Source organism: Micromesistius poutassou, assembly GCF_964030765.1.
Source record: "Micromesistius poutassou genome assembly, chromosome: 18".
Classification (NCBI taxonomy): domain Eukaryota; kingdom Metazoa; phylum Chordata; class Actinopteri; order Gadiformes; family Gadidae; genus Micromesistius; species Micromesistius poutassou.
Genome location: NC_140288.1, coordinates 6,042,028 through 6,061,576, shown reverse-complemented (window position 1 = coordinate 6,061,576; position 19,549 = coordinate 6,042,028). Strand labels below are relative to the sequence as shown.

The 19,549-nt window shown below is 47.2% G+C and overlaps 2 protein-coding genes across 3 annotated transcripts in view; one reads left to right on the top strand and one right to left on the bottom strand.

Annotated features, from left to right (window-relative positions):
• Positions 1-17,317, top strand: part of nup188 (nucleoporin 188) — a 31,105-nt gene extending 13,788 nt beyond the window's left edge. The window contains exons 18-43 of the mRNA XM_084483051.1: positions 74-161; positions 646-722; positions 949-1,063; positions 1,419-1,539; positions 2,138-2,204; positions 2,395-2,520; positions 3,346-3,586; positions 5,041-5,247; positions 6,037-6,206; positions 6,374-6,443; positions 6,525-6,592; positions 6,787-6,982; positions 7,076-7,153; positions 8,626-8,711; positions 9,046-9,191; positions 9,776-9,954; positions 10,504-10,704; positions 12,094-12,186; positions 12,741-12,893; positions 13,692-13,829; positions 14,050-14,124; positions 14,819-15,040; positions 15,213-15,344; positions 15,429-15,502; positions 15,654-15,783; positions 16,596-17,317. Coding sequence (XP_084339177.1) covers positions 74-161; positions 646-722; positions 949-1,063; positions 1,419-1,539; positions 2,138-2,204; positions 2,395-2,520; positions 3,346-3,586; positions 5,041-5,247; positions 6,037-6,206; positions 6,374-6,443; positions 6,525-6,592; positions 6,787-6,982; positions 7,076-7,153; positions 8,626-8,711; positions 9,046-9,191; positions 9,776-9,954; positions 10,504-10,704; positions 12,094-12,186; positions 12,741-12,893; positions 13,692-13,829; positions 14,050-14,124; positions 14,819-15,040; positions 15,213-15,344; positions 15,429-15,502; positions 15,654-15,783; positions 16,596-16,775 — 3,433 coding nt within the window. The 3' untranslated portion in view covers positions 16,776-17,317. The remainder of the gene's footprint in view (positions 1-73; positions 162-645; positions 723-948; positions 1,064-1,418; positions 1,540-2,137; positions 2,205-2,394; positions 2,521-3,345; positions 3,587-5,040; positions 5,248-6,036; positions 6,207-6,373; positions 6,444-6,524; positions 6,593-6,786; positions 6,983-7,075; positions 7,154-8,625; positions 8,712-9,045; positions 9,192-9,775; positions 9,955-10,503; positions 10,705-12,093; positions 12,187-12,740; positions 12,894-13,691; positions 13,830-14,049; positions 14,125-14,818; positions 15,041-15,212; positions 15,345-15,428; positions 15,503-15,653; positions 15,784-16,595) is intronic.
• A 53-nt stretch (positions 17,318-17,370) lies between these two features.
• Positions 17,371-19,549, bottom strand: part of LOC311363219 (myomegalin-like) — a 46,099-nt gene continuing 43,920 nt past the window's right edge. For both annotated transcript variants that reach the window (XM_084483187.1, XM_084483188.1), the window contains 2 exons: positions 18,050-18,096; positions 17,371-17,665 (listed from right to left, as the gene is read on the bottom strand). In XM_084483187.1, coding sequence (XP_084339313.1) covers positions 17,642-17,665; positions 18,050-18,096 — 71 coding nt within the window. In that variant the 3' untranslated portion in view covers positions 17,371-17,641. The remainder of the gene's footprint in view (positions 17,666-18,049; positions 18,097-19,549) is intronic.

Here is a 19,549-nt window from a genome sequence, read left to right as displayed (position 1 = left end):
TTTGTGCTCTCTGGGAAGTGGTTGGTTGCTGAAAGGGTTTGACCTTTATTTTCTTTCCATTTGTGGCTTTCAGGTTAACATCGGTTATTAACCCTCCAGTAGCCGTGATCGCTTCCTGTGTCAACTGCCTTATCGTGTTGGCTGCCAGGAACCCTGGGAAGGTGGGTGCTCTGTGACACCACAGCCTGTCAGGGCATGGAACTCAGCGGGTTACTTGATAGCACTGGTGCTTCAAACAAAGTGAGGCACACCAACTATGTTTATTTTTTTTGTACCAAATAGTAAGAGAGGTGTGATGTTAAAAAAACAAAACGGTTTACTAAATAAATTGACAATCAAAAAAATACTTGTAAAACTGAATATTTTACATAAATGTATGGAAATAATATTTAAATCATAAACAAGTTCAGTGATCACAATGCAATTCTGCATATTTAACGTATTCACCAATTATACCCCACCCAAATGGTAAATTCCCTGGGAGCATCGCTACAAATGTACAATGGTGGCGACCAATAATAATAATTACTGGTAAAACATATTTTGTGTTCCAATTGAACATTTAATTCACTGACTGGTTAGTGAGACATGATGTGAAACCACCTTAGCTGCTGCCTACTCAGTCTCTGTGCTGCTGTCCTCCAGGTGTGGTCCAGTCTGCATCACACAGGCTTCCTCCCCTTCGCCTCCACCCCGCTGACCAGCATGGCCCAGTCTATAAGGTACTGCTCACGACTCCATGCCACATGTCTGCTACTTGGCTCATCTTGAAATGCTAGCTACAGTATAACTGCTGTCATTTAACTGTAATAACAATAACTCCCTCAGTGTTTTCATGTATTTAGTTATTTATTTTGGGTGACATTTCTAATTCCACTGTTCTCTACTGTGGGCTGTGGTGTACATGTTTGTCTGTACTAAAATAAACCCATCTGCTCCCCTCCCCAGCGCTGAGGGCATGAAGGCGGGTAACTATGGCAACCTGCTGGTGCAGATCGAGCAGCCAAGGGGAGAATACGCGGTCACCATCGCCTTCCTCCGTCTCATCACCACCCTGGTGAAGGTACGACCCAGCAGTCTGTATACTGACACTTGGGCACTTTATTCCAAATAAAATCAGGAATGATTATTATTAATTTCTTTAAAGGGGTCCTACTTTGCCACCAGTGAGTCAATACCATCACAAGTGGGAGGGTCCACCCTGCTGTATGATGGGTCCTTTCTGTCACCTCCCTAGTGGACTTTACCAACTAGTAGGCCCGTCTATCCACCATCTGGTTGGACACTCCCACTTGTGACGTCACCAGTGGATAGGTTAACATTACAAAAAGGCCCCATATTTTACGCAATATCAGATCTCACTACAATAATTTGTTAATGTAATCTCTATGTATTTATACATTCTGTCTGTGATTCAGGGTCAGCTGGGCAGCACCCAGAACAAGGGTCTCATCCCCTGCGTGCTGCTGGTCCTGAAGGAGATGCTCCCCACCTACCACAAGTGGCGCTACAACACGTATGGAGTCCGGGAGAGGATAGGTGAGGGGCGACTGTAGATGAACACCGCAACATGACTTTGAAGTGGCTGATGTAGAGTTAAAGTAGTTATACAGCCTAAAAAACATTGCCATTGTTACAAAATGGTGATAAACCACGTACCCCGTTCCCTGTTCTCAGATGAATGTCTTATTTCTCCCATGGTTCAGTCCAGACCCATTCAAAGCACATTACTGTAGCAATAAAAAAAAAAAACTTCTGATAGTATGTACATCACAATATGTGTGCTGCTGATCCTGGTGAACAAGCTAAAAATGGAACTGCATAACTGTTAAACTACATTATATGATATTCTCTCAGTAGTACTTAGTAACCAAACCGGCTGTTTTCACTGTTTTGGGCTTTTATTTATTTAAATTATCTGACCCCACACTCTGCGGCTCATTAAGAAAAAGTCAGCGAGCCACTTTTGGGTCGTGACCCTCCATTTGAGAACCACCGGTCTAAAGAGATTGAGTTAAGCTGCGGCGAAGGGAAATACTACACATAACAGTATAATATGACCTGGGGAGTCAATCAGCAATAGGCGTTTTATAACGCTGGTGAATGCTTTAATGTTGATGTATTGCGTTTGGTCCAGGGTGTCTGATCCTGGAGCTGGTCCATGCCATTCTGAACCTGAGTCCTGAGGGGGAGGACGCTGGCAGGTACAATGACACCTGCTCGGTGACCTGCTTTGTTTCTAACAGATGCTCCATGTAGCGTTGACATTAGTTTGTGGTTCATTGGGGACATTTTACGGTGTGAAAATGTGTGTCTAATGCATTAGACCCACATTTTCACACAGATCTCTACATTGTTCTCTGAATTCATGTTCCCACCTGTCTCTGCCCGCAGCACTCCCACGCTGCAGTCCCTGTGCATCTACAGCCTGGCCAACACAGAGGCGGGCCAGGCCGTGGTCCACATCATGGGCGTGGGCGTGGACACCATCGACATGGTCCTGGCGGCCCAGCCCAGCAGGTCAGCCCCACTGAATGAAATGATACATGCCTTTTATATATGATATACATGCATATATCTTCATTTCATTGAACCATCTTTTGTGATTGCTCATGTTCTTCGTCTATTTAGCCACAAGGTGTGTCTCAAGACCCTGGTATGACCGTATACCAGGGTGTTGAGACATTCCCTCAAACACAGCAATCGCCCTTTAACTGGAGTTTTCCCACATGTTATAAATAAATATTATTTTATGCTGTGTCTTTAGTTTTGAAGCAGGATATTTAAATAAGGTATTTGCCGTTGGATTGTTGTTGAGACTAAAATGATAGTTTGTCAACTAATTGTTAGTTTTACTAACCGGCTGGGGATGTCCTGTGTTCAACTAGTTTTACAAAATGACCCGAGATCAAAACTGAAAGGGACATTTATAGCAGCATAGCACTGCTGTGTGTTTTATCAAAGTAATCATCTCTATAGCATAGTTACTGTAGTCTGAAAGTATCTTATTTTAAGTTAGGAAGATATTGGATTGTCAACAGATATTCACTGGCCAGACGTCAGCGTTCTGAGGTAAAGTAAAGACGTAGGGCCTGTGAGTGTCTAGCGGTGTCCACCTGCCCAGGAGACGGTCGGGCAGCAGCACTCCTATAGAGCCATCGTTAGGTCAATAACACAAAGCACCCCTATGGATATCACATTCCAATGGCAGTGAATCCCACAACCCTCAATGATCCAAAGCTATGCTAATTAATTAAACTAATTAAACTTTAACAAATAGCTGTGAAACTTTTTCTCTTCATTGAACCACTAGTTCAGGTGGAAGCTTGTGTTTCTTATCTCCAGTGGCGGTACAGAGGGCCCGGAGCAGATCCTGATCCAGACGGTGAAGCTGGCCTTCTCCGTCACCAACAACGTCATCCGCCTGAAGCCGCCCTCTGACGTGGTGTCCCCTCTGGAGCAGGCCCTCACCCAGCACGGCGGCCATGGCAACAACCTCATCGCTGTGCTGGCCAAGTACATCTACCACAAGCACGACCCCGCCCTGCCACGCCTCGCCATCCAGCTGCTCAAGAGGCTCGCCACAGTAAGAGCATCTCTTTCAGCAGGTCTTACCGTTGTCCTGTTGGGGAAGGGTTAGGGTGATGGGACTCCCAAGGTTCTTGGTTCGAGCTCCAATGCCCGCAGTCTGCCTGTAGAAATACTTGAGCGAGAGACCTGCTCATTAATAACATGTACTAATAAAAAGACACTGTACGCTGCTTTAGATGAAAGCGTCCACATTAATATTATTTAGGATGAGATTACCAACTGACTCTCATCACAAGATGTGCATGTTAGAGGGCTGGATAGTTTGAGTCGCCGCCGACGTCTGGCCGGCTCAGTGATGAAATGTTTTCAACACCAGGTCTGCTGAACTGCACATTAGGGTTGGGCGATGTCCCCTAAATTGGCAGGTGACGATGTTTACAGTAAAACATCACGATGGACGATGACATCGTCATCGGGGGGGGGGGGGTTGAAACAATGGCGTTGGTTGCTAAAAAGGGTAGGCCTACTACTTTGCTTTTATGGCATTTTTTTTGGATTTAGACCTGATGAGAGTGGACAGCCAAGGGACACGACTGACGTGATCTGCTCATGTGTGATCCGCGCATTAGACGGGCAGACGACCAATCTACATGACCACTTTATGTGCCGCGCAGAAGTTAATAGAAATGATGATAAACAAAATATCACAGAGCATGGAGCAGGATTGTGAACTTTTACAATGTCTCATGTCAATTTACAATCTGCAAAATGTGTCTGCGTTGGCCGACTTACTTTTTTAATTTAGGATATTGATGCTGCGCGCCTCCTATTTGTAATGAATTTGTTTAAGATATAAAACCATTTCATTTAACACACACACACTAAAACAGATATTTTCTGTTTTTTTCGGCATCACAATGGTGGCTCTCCATCGTGTTGTCGGTCAGCCATCACGATGGACGATGACATTGTCCATCGGCACAACCCTACTGCACATTTGTGTCTGTTTTCATCTGTTCAAAATGTACCATAAAGGGCCTTTTACATTTACCATTACATGGGAGTGGTCCGAATATGTGTGTCCGACCTTTTTCCAACATTGACACAAAACCATGGACTGAAAAGTCCAGGGACACACACAGGTCTGAATATAGTACAGGACTACTCGTATATGCTCGACCATAAAGAATGAAGCCCGCTCTCCAGTGAGATGCAGGCTGGTTGTTCCTATAACTGATCAATGAAATCGTCTACATGTTAATGGTTTGGTCTTGGTGACTGAACACAATGACTGCGTCTTGTCCTGTGCACCATCTTTCCGTCCCACGTGATCCGGCCCTGTAACGCTGTTATTAAGGTGTTTATCACCCAGCCCTCCCACGTGATCCGGCCCTCTAGCGCTGTTATTAAGGTGTTCATCACCCAGCCCTCCCAGGTGATCTGGCCCTGTAACGTTATGTTATTAAGGTGTTCATCACCCAGCCCTAATGTGTTTATTCCCTCTCCCAGGTGGCGCCCATGTCGGTGTATGCCTGCCTCGGCAGTGACGCGGCCGCCATCCGCGACGCCTTCCTGACGCGTCTGCAGAGCCGCACCGAGGACATGAGGATCAAGGTCATGATCCTGGAGTTCCTCACCGTCGCCGTGGAAACGCAGCCCGGCCTCATCGAGCTCTTCCTCAACCTGGAGGTGAAGGACGGTAGTGAGGGGTCAAAGGTGAGCAAAGAAGAAAACAAACAGAACGTAAACTCAAGCTTAGGGTAAAGGTTATGCTAGAGAATATGGCAATGCAGTCGTCATGGTTTACATGTTCTTCTGAAGCAGTGGTTGCCTTTCTAAGCCTTTAATGCATCGTTTAAGTAAGACCATTTTTTTAAAATTGCTTGTTAAATTACATGGTTTAAATCCAATTAATATCTGCCCGTAATATCCCGGTGAACTTATGCGGGTCCCACCACAACATACACTGGTACTTTTACACTGGAACTCTGGAACTTACACTGGATGAACTGGAGAGTGTGATCCGGTGTTGCCCTTTAACACAGCTTATCGGCACTGATCGGCAGTTCATGGTTTTGGTGATCGTGATCGGGCCCAAAAATGCTGATTGTTGCATCTGTAATCATGGCTAGTGTCAGCTCTACGTGACCCCATATGCAGAGCAACAGGCGGTGGGTCTGGACTCCTAGCTGGGAGCTCAAGGTGGACACCTTGAGCTCCCAGCTAGGAGCTAGGAGTCCAGACTCTCAGACCCCGCTGGTCTGAGAGTCTTCCTCCCTGTGGCTCTGGCCTCAAGGTGTTCTGGTCTGAGAGTCTTCCTCCATGTGGCTCTGGCCTCAAGGTGTTCTGGTCTCAGTCTTCCTCCATGTGGCTCTGGCCTCAAGGTGTTCTGGTCTCAGTCTTCCTCCATGTGGCTCTGGCCTCAAGGTGTTCTGGTCTGAGAGTCTTCCTCCGTGTGGCTCTGGCCTCAAGGTGTTCTGGTCTCTTCCCCCCGGTGGTCCTCAGGAGTTCCTGTTGGGGGAGTGGAGCTGCCTGCAGGTGGTTCTGGACCTCATCGACTCCAAGCAGCAGGGGAAGTACTGGTGCCCGCCCCTGCTGCAGCGCGCTGCCCTGGCCTTCCTGCTGGCTCTCTGGCAGGACCGCCGTGACAGCGCCATCTCCGTCCTACGCACCAAGTACGACTTCCTCTGGCAATCTTGACATCATCTTATGGATTTATCTATACCATTTGGAATTGTAATTTATTGTAATTTACTTGACAGACATTGATATATTGTTCGTTTATTTATTTTACCCTTATTTTACTCTGGAATAAGTAAAGCACATTATACTTTTTTCACAGAGATAAGTTTTGGGAGAACTTGACAACTCCTCTCTTCGGGACCCTGCCCTCGCCCTCAGACATGACGGAGGTAAGGCTGTGGCTGCTCAGGTGTACACTGAGTAATGATTAAGATGGTTTGTCAGTATAATGACCTCCTCTTCCCCTGCAGTACTGTGTTCTGGAGACGTGTGCGTTTGTCATGAAGATCATTGGGCTGGAAATCTATTACGTTGTCAGGTAAGTTTATATAATTGTGTTCATCTCTTGGCTGTGTGGGGGGCATTGATGCTGATGTATGATTGTTATATTATAATGCAGCATGTATTATATGTGTGTGAACATTTTAGGTTTTGTAATACCTTTTTAAATATTCAATATAATAAAGATATAGCAGTAAGATCTGGATTAATACCGCTGGTCCACGTGTCCAGCGGCTCCTTGGAGCCGTCTCTGAAGGACGCACTGCAGAGGTTCTCCAGCGGGCGGCGCTATGAGTACTGGTCCCAGTACGTCAAGGCCCTGGTGGTGCACATCTCGGAGACGGAGGAGGAGGGCGTGCGCTCGTTCCCGGAGACCCAAATGCTCATCTCCGCCTGGCGCATGCTGCTCATCCTGTCCACCTCACATGTAGGTCTGGGTGTGTGTATGTGTGTGTATATGTGTGTGTGTGTGTGTGTGTGTGAGATTTCGAAATGGTTAAAACATGTCTGTGATCTTCAGTCTGACGTGATGCAGTTGACGGAGGAGTCGGTGAAGCTGAAGCTCTTCATGGACGTCCTGGATGGAACCAAAGCTGCTGTGAGTGGGCAGAGGCAACTAGTGTTCATTTTGTCGCACATCTTTCAATGTAGTCTAATGGCCCTTTTCCACTGACAGTACCAGCTCAACTCGCCTCGACTCAGCCCGCCGTTTCTTGCGTTTCGATCGCCAAAATGTGCTTCCTGGCACTTTTTAGTCTCTCCTCCGTCGAGGTTCCAAGAGAGCTGATCTGATGCTTTTGTGTGACGTAAACAGGCTGCTGGCCACCGATTGGCCAGAGAGTGACGCCACTGGACGAGTCATGATGAGCGCGGCGTCCGAGCCTGACACCCGACACCCGACATCTTTAAATACTAGCGTCAGCGTTCAGTCAACAATAGTGATTGATTATTGAACATGGCAGCGCGCTAGAGCACGGCGTGGACGGTGACAGCAATGGAGACGCTCCTGTGTGTAGCTCTGTCTGGTGGAGAGTTGAGCTGGTACTGTCGGTGGAAAAAAGGCATTAGTTCATATTTACCATAGTCATTCACATATCACTTTTTGTTATCATGTTTTTGTTGACTCAAAGTCTCAACATTTTAGTCTAGTTTTAGTCAAACGAGAACTCGCAGGTGTGCCTGCGCGCATACGGCTGTATGAAGGGTAAAGCGTGCGGCACATTGGATACTGATGAAGAGAAACTTCTTTTTAGGACACGTCGGCCAGCGAAATATTTGATTTAATATTAGAGCATGATCATGGGAAAGTACAGGCAGCAAAGTTACCAAGGATACATTCAGTGAGACAATGGGTGAACAAGATTCTTATGGGGAAACGTTTGCATTGTGGGTAGGGAATATACAGTTAACAAAGCTAAGTGGGAGTGACCATTCTGGAGCATTTAGGATTGGCGGGAGAGGCCAAGTTAATTTGTAATACACTATGGGGGAAGTGGACATGTCTGTAAGACAGGGCTGCAATACAGTTAAACAAATCTACACAACAAAGTCAGTCGATTGGCCTGGCCTCAGTATCAGACTCAGTGGCTCCAGTGGGAATGCAAATCTGAACTACCTTCCTCTCTCTAACTGAGAGAGGTCAAGGTTAGAGAGAGGAAGGGTGGTATCTTAAAGTCCAAGGAGGATGTAAACAGTTCATTTTAGATTGACTAGTAATTATATAAACAAGGTTAATGTAAGGTTTATAATTGTGTATTATAGTTATGATTAATATTTCCATGACTGATACTTATCCGGGTGTACTTATACAAGTTCTCAGTAAACGACACTGAACGTAAAACACAGTTTTCGTTTTATTTTTTCATGTAAAACATTGTAGTCTTTTTTTCGTCAACAATAAGGCTCATTAACACAGTCATATTCTTTAGAACATTGGCGCTGCCTCGTCATTGTCTCGTCTTAGTCATGGGGAAAAAGGCGAAATTAACCTGACGAAATGAATACTAGAGCCAACAGGTGTCATCTTTATTGGTTTATTTGCTCTGGTCCTAACTGCTGACCCTCCTCTAGCTGCTGGTGCCGAGGTCTCTGCCCTGCCTGCGCCTGGGCTCCATGATGGCCACGCTGCTCCTCATCCTCCTCAAGCAGTGGAGAAGGTTAGCAGAAAGTAACACAACTTAAAATACCACAAACATCACCCCTATAGTAACCTCACATGTGGGTGCACCCAGCCCTACCCCATGGTACAGTCCACTGTGTAGGCTACTAGGGGTTGGAATGGGGGTTGGCACTTAAATATTGGACCACCATGCATTATCCTCTCAATTGATTTGACATGTGTGTTTAGGTTGGTGGATGTGGACAATGTGTTGCTGGTTATTTCTGCATAAAAAGTAATAACCCTTGTAATCAAGTTTTCATCAGTTTAAAAAAGGTAAGACCAGTCCCTTTTATGATCCAATGGAGATAATGTTGGTGCTGTCCCTGTAGTGTGGTGGCCACGGCCCCGGACATCCTGACCCCCCTGGCCCTGGTGCTGGAGAGCGTTCTGCAGGCCGACCAGCAGCTGATGGAGAGGACCAAGGCCAAGGTCTTCTCTGCACTCATATCTGTGCTGCAGATCCAGGGACTCAATGGTGAGCGGCCTGCCTTCCTTTATTCACTTACACTTACACTACACGCATTAACGCACGTTGTCTTTTCAGCTCCTACACTTGTAGTAGCTGTGGGTTTACATTTGTACTAGTTAACTGCCTGTTTACAATTCCCAAATTGGTGGTGTTCCATAAGTTTCATATTTGACCCACACCGAGGGAGTCCATAAAACTCCCTCAAGATCACTTGTACTTAAAAGGCAAAAACTAGACCATTTGGTATGAATGATATTGTGTCATTCCTTTAGATGATCTAATTTATCTTAAATAGGAGTGGATTTAAAGTAGAATTTTCAAAGTGTGATAAATCAACTCGCCAATACTATATATATATACTATACTACTATAGTATTGTATATATACAATACTACTGTATTGTAATACTGTATTGTGTATATATATACAATACTATACTATAACTCACCAATACTATATATATATATATACTATACCAGTATAGTATTGTATATATACTATAACCCACCAATACTACGCGATTAACACGATTGAAACTTTGAATCAATGCCCAGCCCTAATAAATGGATCGGTGCCTTCTCTGTCCTCAGGCATAGAGATCCCCCAGCTGCCCCAGCTCCTGCTGTGTGTGTGTGACACGGTGAAGGACGAGGCCCTGGCCCTGATGGACAGCACCCACCACCTGGCCCCCCAGGGAGACGCCCTGGAGGACCGGGACAGCATGGAGACGGACACGCCCCGCAGCCTGCAGAGGGACCAGCGAGACGGGGTGGGGCTCAAGTCATGTTATAGAGAGATGTTACAGTATGAATAGGATGGGCTGAAGATGAGTGGTGCAACATTACAGTCGAAAGTCTGTTAAAGTCGATGGTGTTAAAGCTAAATACAAACATAATGGGAATCAGCATCATTGTATGTAGTCGATGGTTGACCAGTGAGTGGTGCTGAAGGTCATTGTATGTAGTCGATGGTTGACCAGTGAGTGGTGCTGAAGGTCATTGTATGTAGTCGATGGTTGACCAGCGAGTGGTGCTGAAGGTCATTGTATGTAGTCGATGGTTGACCAGCGAGTGGTGCTGAAGGTCATTGTATGTAGTCGATGGTTGACCAGCGAGTGGTGCTGAAGGTCATTGTTGTTCAGCGTTTGATTTCTCTGTCCTCTCACAGGGACAACTCCTTAAGATCCATCCGAGTGTTGCTTGAGTGTCTGGTTTCATTAAGTGTTGATTGAGTCTCTGGTTTCATTAGTATTTAGATTCTTCTTAACGTGGCCCAGTGTGACTCATGCTGTCAGTGCTGTGTCCGCTGTGCTCCCCAGGTGTGTGTCCTGGCGCTCCACCTGGCCAAGGAGCTGTGTCGCGTGGACGAGGACGGGGAGCACTGGGTGTCGGTGATGAGGCAGGTGCCAGTCCTCCCCTCGGTCCTCAGCGCCCTGGAGCTCAGCCTGCGCCTGAGACAGAACCTGTTCTTCAGTGAGGCCTCCCTGCACCTGCTGCTGACGCTGGCCCGCACGCCACAGGCATGTCCTCCTCCTCATCCCCACGTCCTCCTCCTCATCCCCACGTCCTCCTCCTCCATCCCACAGCCCACTTTAAGGGCTGATACCTTGAGTCCTTTAAGGGCTGATACCATGAGTCCCTAAGGGGCTGATATCATCCCTTTTCCTTTCCTTTACACTGTTCTATGACGTATGTATACATTTTTTACGGCTGCTAAACTAGAAAACTGTAGGTCCGAGCCAGGGGGAGTATTTGCGCCCACCGAGAACGCCCCACAATAAAGAGAAACAGCTTGTTTGCGCTCAAACTTTACTTGGGTAATAGTGCAACGTCAGTGGGCGGTGCTTGAAGGGCACAAGGCGCGCGTCCCGGCTACCCGCAATGTTTACAACCTTTCGGGGCTGTGAATTTACCGACGCACGCGCAAAACAACAGTGGGTGTGATGAACGATCACAGCAGACTGGGCTCCTCGGGAGGGGGCCTTAAAGCCACCTGACACAGACCGTTCAGATCAGGCAGGTTTTGAAAGATGATGAAATGAACAGTGAGAATAATAAGGGTTATTTTTAACATATCGGCATGTAACCCTATATATATCTTACTCCCAAATGCAATAACCCTCATGCTGCGTTCACAACAAAAGTGACAGGAGGTGCGACTCCATACAAGTCAACGTAGAGACGCGTATCAGGCGACTTTTGTCGATAGATAAACCTGCGGCGAGAAATAATGAACCCCCTGGTACGGGCGAGTGCAATCACAAGGATCTAGTAGCGCAACACAGTGTGACGCTCAAGTTGACATATTTGAACTTTACCGCGACAGTCGCGTGAGGACAGCCAATCAGCGCGTTCAGTCCCTGAGTGACGTAATGTAACAGCCAATCAGCGTTCAACCGGCCAACCGTTCCCTGCAGTCCGGAGTGAACCCGGACTTTAGATATAGAGGTCCCGGACCTTATATAATATAATATATAAATATCTATTATATAATATCACGGCCAAAAGCTGTGTGCGCCTCCGGATGATATTAGGAATAGACTCTGGTACTTCCACAACAACTCAACTTCCTCATACACGCAAGACTAAATCAGAGTGATAAAACAAATCACTACAGCGACTGATTTGTGACTGGTCGCACGACCTAACGCAGGCGACCAAATTAACGCTTGGTGTGAAAGCAGAGTGAGAAGATCTGATATGAGCCAGAGAGTGACGTGTGGCAGCAGAGTGAGAAGGCGTGCTGTGACCCAGAGAGTGACGTGACAGCAGAGTGAGAAGGCGTGGTGTGACCCAGAGTGTGACGTGTGGCAGCAGAGTGAGAAGGCGTGCTGTGACCCAGAGTGTGACAGCAGAGTGAGAAAGCGTGCTGTGACCCAGAGTGTGACCTGGTGCTTTGTGGTGTCCAGGGCGCGGCGGCAGTGGCGGGCGCCGGGCTCATCCAGAGCATCTGTCTCCCTCTGCTCAGCGTCTACGAAGTGTCCTCCAACGGGGGCTCCCAGGTGAGGCTCACACACCCCCTAGGGAGCGCTTTGTGCTACAGCATTTATCAGCCATGGACCATCCTCTCTCTGAGCAGCTTCAGCTGGAGATAAACTCAGCCAGAGCCGACACGGCAATATTATAATTAGTTTGATTTGATTAGTATGATTTGATGGAGTTAAAAATATATATATATAATTATTATTATTTTTTTTTTGCGTGATTAACCAACCAATGAAAACTTCGACTGAGACTCTTCTCATCGACTAACGTTTGGTCGACTATTAGGGGGCAGGCCTACTGTATATAGACACTTTGAAGACGAGAACTCGCGCTTGTTAGATTTTTCTTCTTGTCCTTTTGTCTGTCAAACATCTTGCAACACAACATAGTAAACCCCCCAGCAACCCCATCCTCCTCTTGGTAATTGAATATACACAAATGAAATCATGGCCATGAATATGATGTTCATTCCCTGGAGGCCAGTGCACCCGTCATTGTCCTGAAGGCATTAACGTGGGTGTAGCCCTGTGATCTGTAGCTCTGTGTGTTCCATCCTGTCCTCTCTGTGTAGTGTTTCTCCCGTAAGGCGCAGGACTCCCCCTGCTGGCCGGGAGTGTACCGCCTCTGCATGGCGCTGATGGAGAGCCTGCTGAAGACGCTGCGCTACAACTTCATCAACGAGGCCCTGGACTTTGTGGGCGTTCACCAGGAGCGCATCCTGCAGGTCTCTTCACGCTCTCACCCTACAGAACCAGTATAGAACCAGTAGCCTCTTCACGCTCTCACCCTACAGAACCAGTATAGAACCAGTAGCCTCTTCACGCTCTCACCCTACAGAACCAGTATAGAACCAGTAGCCTCTTCACACTCTGACCCTACAGAACCAGTATAGAACCAGTATTGGACGTGTTTAGTCAGGAGTCCAGCCAGAGTTTATGATGTCATCAACATATAGAAAGCTTTTGGTGTGGTTCTGAATCTCTGATTGAGCATGGTGGCTCAAGGGGAATGATTGCTTGACTGTCACTCTGGTACATCGTCCACCAGGTGACCTTGCATCGATACGGTGGCCCAGATGATCAAACTACCTGCCTACCAAACATGCTTTGGAATTAAAAAAAAAAACACAACTGCATTGACAGAAAACAAACGCATAAGTCACAACAGAAAACAAACGCATAAGTTACAACAGAAACACTAAAGCCACAACACGAGGCACGCAAGAGCATCAAACTATTGTATGATGCCGATAGTCTGGCCCAAGTGAAGGGAACTTTTCAAAGAGGACTTATTTTTCCATAGTGGTCTCGGCCACCGATCAGAGAGAGCCGTTCAGTCCATCCTTAGATTGAACAATTATTGAATGAAATATAAATTAATTAAATGACAAAATTTATGACCAAATCCCACTGTAGATGGCTCAGTTCTACCTGTTCTAACGGGTTAGTTAGTGTCTAAAGCAGTCCACACTGTAGACGTTTAGCTTGAGCCCCCCTCTCTGTGTGTGTGTGTGTGTGTTCAGTGTCTGAACGCGGTCCGCACGGTGCAGAGCCTGGTGTGTCTGGACGAAGCGGACCACACCGTGGGCTTCCTGCTGCAGCTCTCCAGCTTCTGCAGCGAGTGGCAGTTCCATCTGCCCAAGCTGCTCCGGGACGTCCAGGTAGGAGACACACAGCCCAGAGCCTGGGGTGACCCCACTCTGACCCCAGAAACCACTACCTCCGATATGTTAAATTCAGTAAATCGGCCAGTGGGATAGTTAACATGTCTGTTTATTGTTCACTACAGTATTCCCCTTTTTAGTCTTCAATCATACTCTGACCTCTGACCCCTGACCTGTTGAGCTGCTGATGGCTCTGTTTGGCTCTCCCCTCCTGCAGGTCAACCTGTGCTACCTGTGCCAGACCTGCACCTATCTCCTCCACAGCAAGAAGATGCTCCACCACTACCTCCAGGTAGCTTAACGGCCATATAGCGTCGATTAAAAAAAAAAAAAAAAAAAAAGTAAGCGAGTAATGGGAATCCCATCCCTCAAAGGTGAGCGTTGGCTGCTTCTCTCTCACCATGACTGCTCTCCACACTACCAGCGTCTTTCACGTCACCTGTGGAGTGAGAGCTTGTGAAGGGACTGTTGCACAACAGCAGACTGCCTGAGAAGGTGTCCCTGTCAAATCGCTCCCTGGGAAAAGTAACGTTGAGCCAAACTGAAAAAGCACCGGGTGCACTCTACCGTTTATACCCTATGGTCCTATATCCAGTCTGGTGGTCCCTGGTCTTATCTATAGCCTATGGTCCTATATCCAGTCTGGTGGTCCCTGTTCTTATCTATAGCCTATGGTCCTATATCCAATCTGGTGGTCCTGTGACCTGGTCTTATCTATAGCCTATGGTCCTATATCCAGTCTGGTGGTCCTGTGACCTGGTCTTATCTATAGCCTATGGTCCTATATCCAGTCTGGTGGTCCTGTGACCTGGTCTTATCTATAGCCTATGGTCCTATATCCAGTCTGGTGGTCCTGTGACCTGGTCTTATCTATAGCCTATGGTCCTATATCCAGGGCAGTCTGGTGGTCTCTGTTCTCCAGCGGCTGGTTCCTCAGTAGAACGTTCCCTGGGTCACCCCCCCCCCCCTCCCCCTCCTCTCCTCAGGCTAAGAACGGCGAGGCGCTGCCCCCCGGGCCCCTGGCGCGGCCCCAGCGTGCGGCGGCCCTGGCCCCGCCCGCGGCCAAGGAGGCGGACGGAGGCGAGCGGGAGGAGGTGGAGCAGAAGGCCCTGCTGACGGTGCAGTGCAGCCTGCTCAAGATCCTCAGCAAGGCCCTGGCCACGCTGCAGCGCTTCACCCCCGACTGCTGCCAGATACTGCTGGACCAGGTGAGACCGCTGCCACATACTGCTCCACCGGGTTAGACCGCTGCCACATACTGCTCCACCGGGTTGTTGTTGATGGTCCAGTACTGAGTGTGGGTCGTGTTGTTGATGGTCCAGTACTGAGTGTGGGTCGTGTTGTTGATGGTCCAGTACTGAGTGTGGGTCGTGTCCTCAGTGCATGGACCTGGCCGAGTACCGCACGCTGTTCGTCCTCAGCTTCACTGCGCCCGCCTTCGACCCCGACGTGCCCCCCTCCTTCGGGACCCTGCTGGGCACCATCAACGTGGCCCTCAGCATGCTGGGAGAGGTAGGGGCCCCCCCCACAGCTCATCGATTCATGTCCTCCTCACCCACCATGAGCACCATGAGCATCATGAGCTTGTCTGTGCAGATGGAGAAGAAGAAGGAGCCAGCCTCCCTGAACATGGCCTCCCTGGCCTCCCCAGACGAGATCCAGGCATTAAAGTAAGTCCAGCGAGCTCCCAACGTCCTCCCAACACTACAGTCCTCCACTCCCAACACCAGGCAGCACTGCTCCAAACCAGTCCAGTAGTCGCCTTGGTGCACATGAACTGACACTAACATGAACTGACACTAACATGGGGCTGACCTTAAGGGCCCTGCTGATGTTCACCATGGAGACCTGCTTCTACGTGTTGACGTCCCAAGCCACGCGCTGCCTGAAGGACGCCGCCGTCCTCCCCCGGGACAAGCAGAGGCTCAAGCAGGAGCTGAGCTCTGAGCTGGTGAGGCCCGTCTCACACTACTGCTCTACTGGTTGACCCTGTATAGTGACCACATGGAGAACTCAACTAGAGCAGGAACATGCAGTACACATTCAAACTGCAACTAGAGAAGCCTTTGTTGGCTTTGGAATCCTCTGGCAAAGCTCCTTACTCCGTTTGACAAAGCTTTAGATAAACCAAGCATGTTGCTTTGGTCCTTCCTCACCGATTGTCATTTGTGAGTGGTCTGGCCTTTGCTTCTGCAATGCCAATTAACTGGTAAGGTCCAAGACATGTATTCTGTCCTTAGTGCCTATGGGCAGTGCTTTAGGAGTTAGAGTAGGACTGCTGCAGGCTTTTGTGAACTTGGTCTTTAAAAAAAAAAAAACTGTTCAAGGGTAAACCTGAATGGTCCTTTTTTTTTTTTTTTTTAGGAATAGTGACTTACACTGGGAGCCAATTGTAAACCTTTTGGCTGAAAGGCCAACCCACTATACTCTAAATCAGGCTGAACAGGGTGTTTCACTTTCTATCACATGATTGGCCCACAGCAAACCGGCCAGCACTGGTCAACTCTCCCTGTGGGAAGACAAGCCTCATGTCAGGACACAAGTCTGTACAGTCTACACCATACAGAAGTACTATTCATCCACTCACACAAACAATTTTCTTCTGTTCACACCGCTGTAACAGGACAAGGCCTAACTCCACCCTTTACTTGAGAGATTGAGAGATAGGGTTTAGGGTTAGTCGGAGTGCAGGATTATGAAACCCAACCAGTGATTCCAGTGAACAGTCCTGTTGCAGACGTCTAACTCCCTCCCGTGTTGCAGAGCACGCTCCTGTCTGGTTTGTACCGACACTTCCGTCGCGGGTCGCCCTCGTCGCCGGCCAGCGGGATGCTGGCCTCCAGCCAGTCCAAGGCCCCAGCCCCCGGCTCCAAGGGCGGCCTTGAGGGCCAGGAGCCAATCATCCAGCTGGTCCAGGCCTTTGTCAGGCTGGTACAGCGGTAGACCCCTCCTCCAGTCGTCATACTACCGGCGGTTGGTGTTTTTACATCTAGAAGTGCCAATATATATAAATATACACAATTCGTTTTTTGTCAAACAAAAATGGAAAAGCGTCTTATTTGGTTTTCATGCTTAGTCTAATTTTGCCAAAGTGTCTGTAACGAGAAGTTCCTGAGTTGAATTTGACGTCACCATGACCAAAGCCTAGTGTGTAATATAGTAGACTGGTAAATTGAAGACATGCTTGTTGTATAGGTTAGTCTCATGGCTGTGCAGTGTTAGGGCTGATTAAAGTCCACCAGGGACCTGTCATGTTGTTCCCGCCTGGCCTAGTTTTATAGGTCAAATCGCCAACTTTTGCTAACATTTCCTTTAGTGTTATTTTGAAATCTGATGTTTAAGATCCAGCTTACTTATTGTTGCCCAATAGTATCAGACTTTCATGTATTGCGAGGAGGGGTGTTTTTCAATTTAACATCAGTTTCAAGGAAAAAAATCCTTTGTATACATTTCAAAGCAAGTCAAGATTTGAAAATAAAGGGACTTTTGTAAAACAAATTCTGTCTTGTTTGAATGAGGGATCAGAGGCTTTAGGGAAACATGTTTACTAACAATTCATTTCGTACATCGATATGCACACTATGTACCAGCCTGTCAAGAATAATACTAATCTTCCCATTGTAAAATCATTCATTAAAAAATAGCATTTTGGTAAATATTTACAGAAGCCTTTACATTTAACATTAAAAAACATGTGCAATCACAAAAAGTGTCCAAGTGGAACAAGTGACAGGCAGTTTAACAGCAGGACATGATCCAGATCCAAAGCCAGGCGGTACAGCAGGACCTGGCAGAGGCAGCCCCTCTCTCTACTGGCCGTTGATGGGAACCTCCTGTGGGATGAAGGACGTTTACTAGAAGAAGCGGCGACTGCCCAGCATGCAGCCTCAGGGGCTAAAGCTTCAAATTCAACAGATTCTTTGTCAATCCAAACTACTTGTCATGCATTAATAACGCACACCACATCTCTGCCACTCGGGAAGGGCCAATACAGTCCAGGGGAAAGAGTCGCATGCAGGTATCAGACAACCCTGCTCGCCACTCACCTCCTCTGGGCCTCCAGAGAGGCCTTTCAGGCCAAAGAGGGCACAGTAATTTGTCTTAAGGATTGTGTTTGCAAATGAATGAAAGAGGGGAGAAACAGTAATTCACTCAATGAGAATGGGTAACTAAACATCACTTAATTTGTAATATTACAGGCTTTAAACTTGGCTCACCTCCAGGTTCCCTCTGGCCTTCTTCAATACTCTGTGTGTTACCGACACTGAAAAGCAACAGGATGGTATTAGTGACAGGCCTTAAGCAGATCCTCCCGGTTATACCCGTCGGGGCATGTGAACGAAGGTCCCCCGGCCCCTAGGGTGAGTCTGGAGAGCCAGAGGATTCCCAACAAGCCAGTGGGCGTTTTGCTGACGTTCCCATCAGGCGTCAAACCGGGAGCACGGAGGGGAGCTGCCTCGTCTTTCTCTGATAATTAATACTCTGTATTTTGCTTCCCACTCTACTGTTGATATCACCGCAAAATACCAGCTCACCCGCCATCTTGGATGGGTTGTAATCCTACTTTCTGCGTTCTGCCTCCTCGCCGAGCGGAGCCGCACTAACCAGGATGTGTGAACAACTGATCTGCTCCGGATCGGATTCTTCTAAATGATCCCAAGTTCACGTGTGAAAGGCCTCTTAGAAATAGTGAGGAGTCAGGGGCCTCTACCAATAGTCACATCTCCTAACCTGTATGCCTCCTTTCCTTAACCTTTTGTGGAAAACGTTATCGGGTCAAGGAGAGATGAAAAGGTGCTTCTTTTCGAACATAGGAAAAGACAGCACTGTTTAAAATGAATTGGACTCCACTTTTCCTAACCAACGTCATTGCACGACAGCGGGTTTTGCTGACCTAGTTTGGAATTACAATTTTCCGAAGCTCTTTTGATCCATGCTTCTTCTCGTATTGATTTCAATCAGGTTATTATGGAAGTAAATCTGTCTCATCAGATTTTCAAATAAAAAGCTGTTGAATTTTAAGCACTGAATATTTATGCATTGAAATTACGTATCTGGATTTTTTAACTCTGAATTTAACTCTAAGTTTTCAACAAATCATTTTAACCTTTATTTTTCCATGTCAAAAAATTCTAAATCAAATATTCAACGTCCCCAAATTCAACATGCCAAAGCCAGCTGCAAAATTCAATGTATGAAATTCAGCGTTAGCATCCGGGACACCAGGAAGAACAAACGATCCCAGATGCTTGATCGCCGTCAAGCAAGGAGAGCGGGAATAAGCGCGTCACTCGCTGCGTCTTTCTTGATACAAACGTTCTAAACGGCATTTTACACAGTAGCCTATAAAAGGAAATGCTGAACGGTAACGTCATTAAACACTGACTGAAGCCTTTTATGGGGAGAGAAGCAACGGTGATGGACTGTACTAAACGCCCTGTCCATTATCGGTCTGTGAGATGCTAATCAAATCAAAAAAATCGCCCCACAGCAACCTGATCTTAATTTGTCATCCTCATCTGTATCATGCCACTCAGTGCCAATACTGTGGGCTAGGGGTGTAACGATACACTGAAGTCACGATTCGGTATGTACCTCGGTTTTTAAGTCACGGCTCGGTATGTTTTTCGGTACAGCAGTTTTTATTATTTTATTTTTATTAAACAATTTGATTTTGATCAAGTATGATCAAGTTTATTTAAATATTGCTGCTGTAA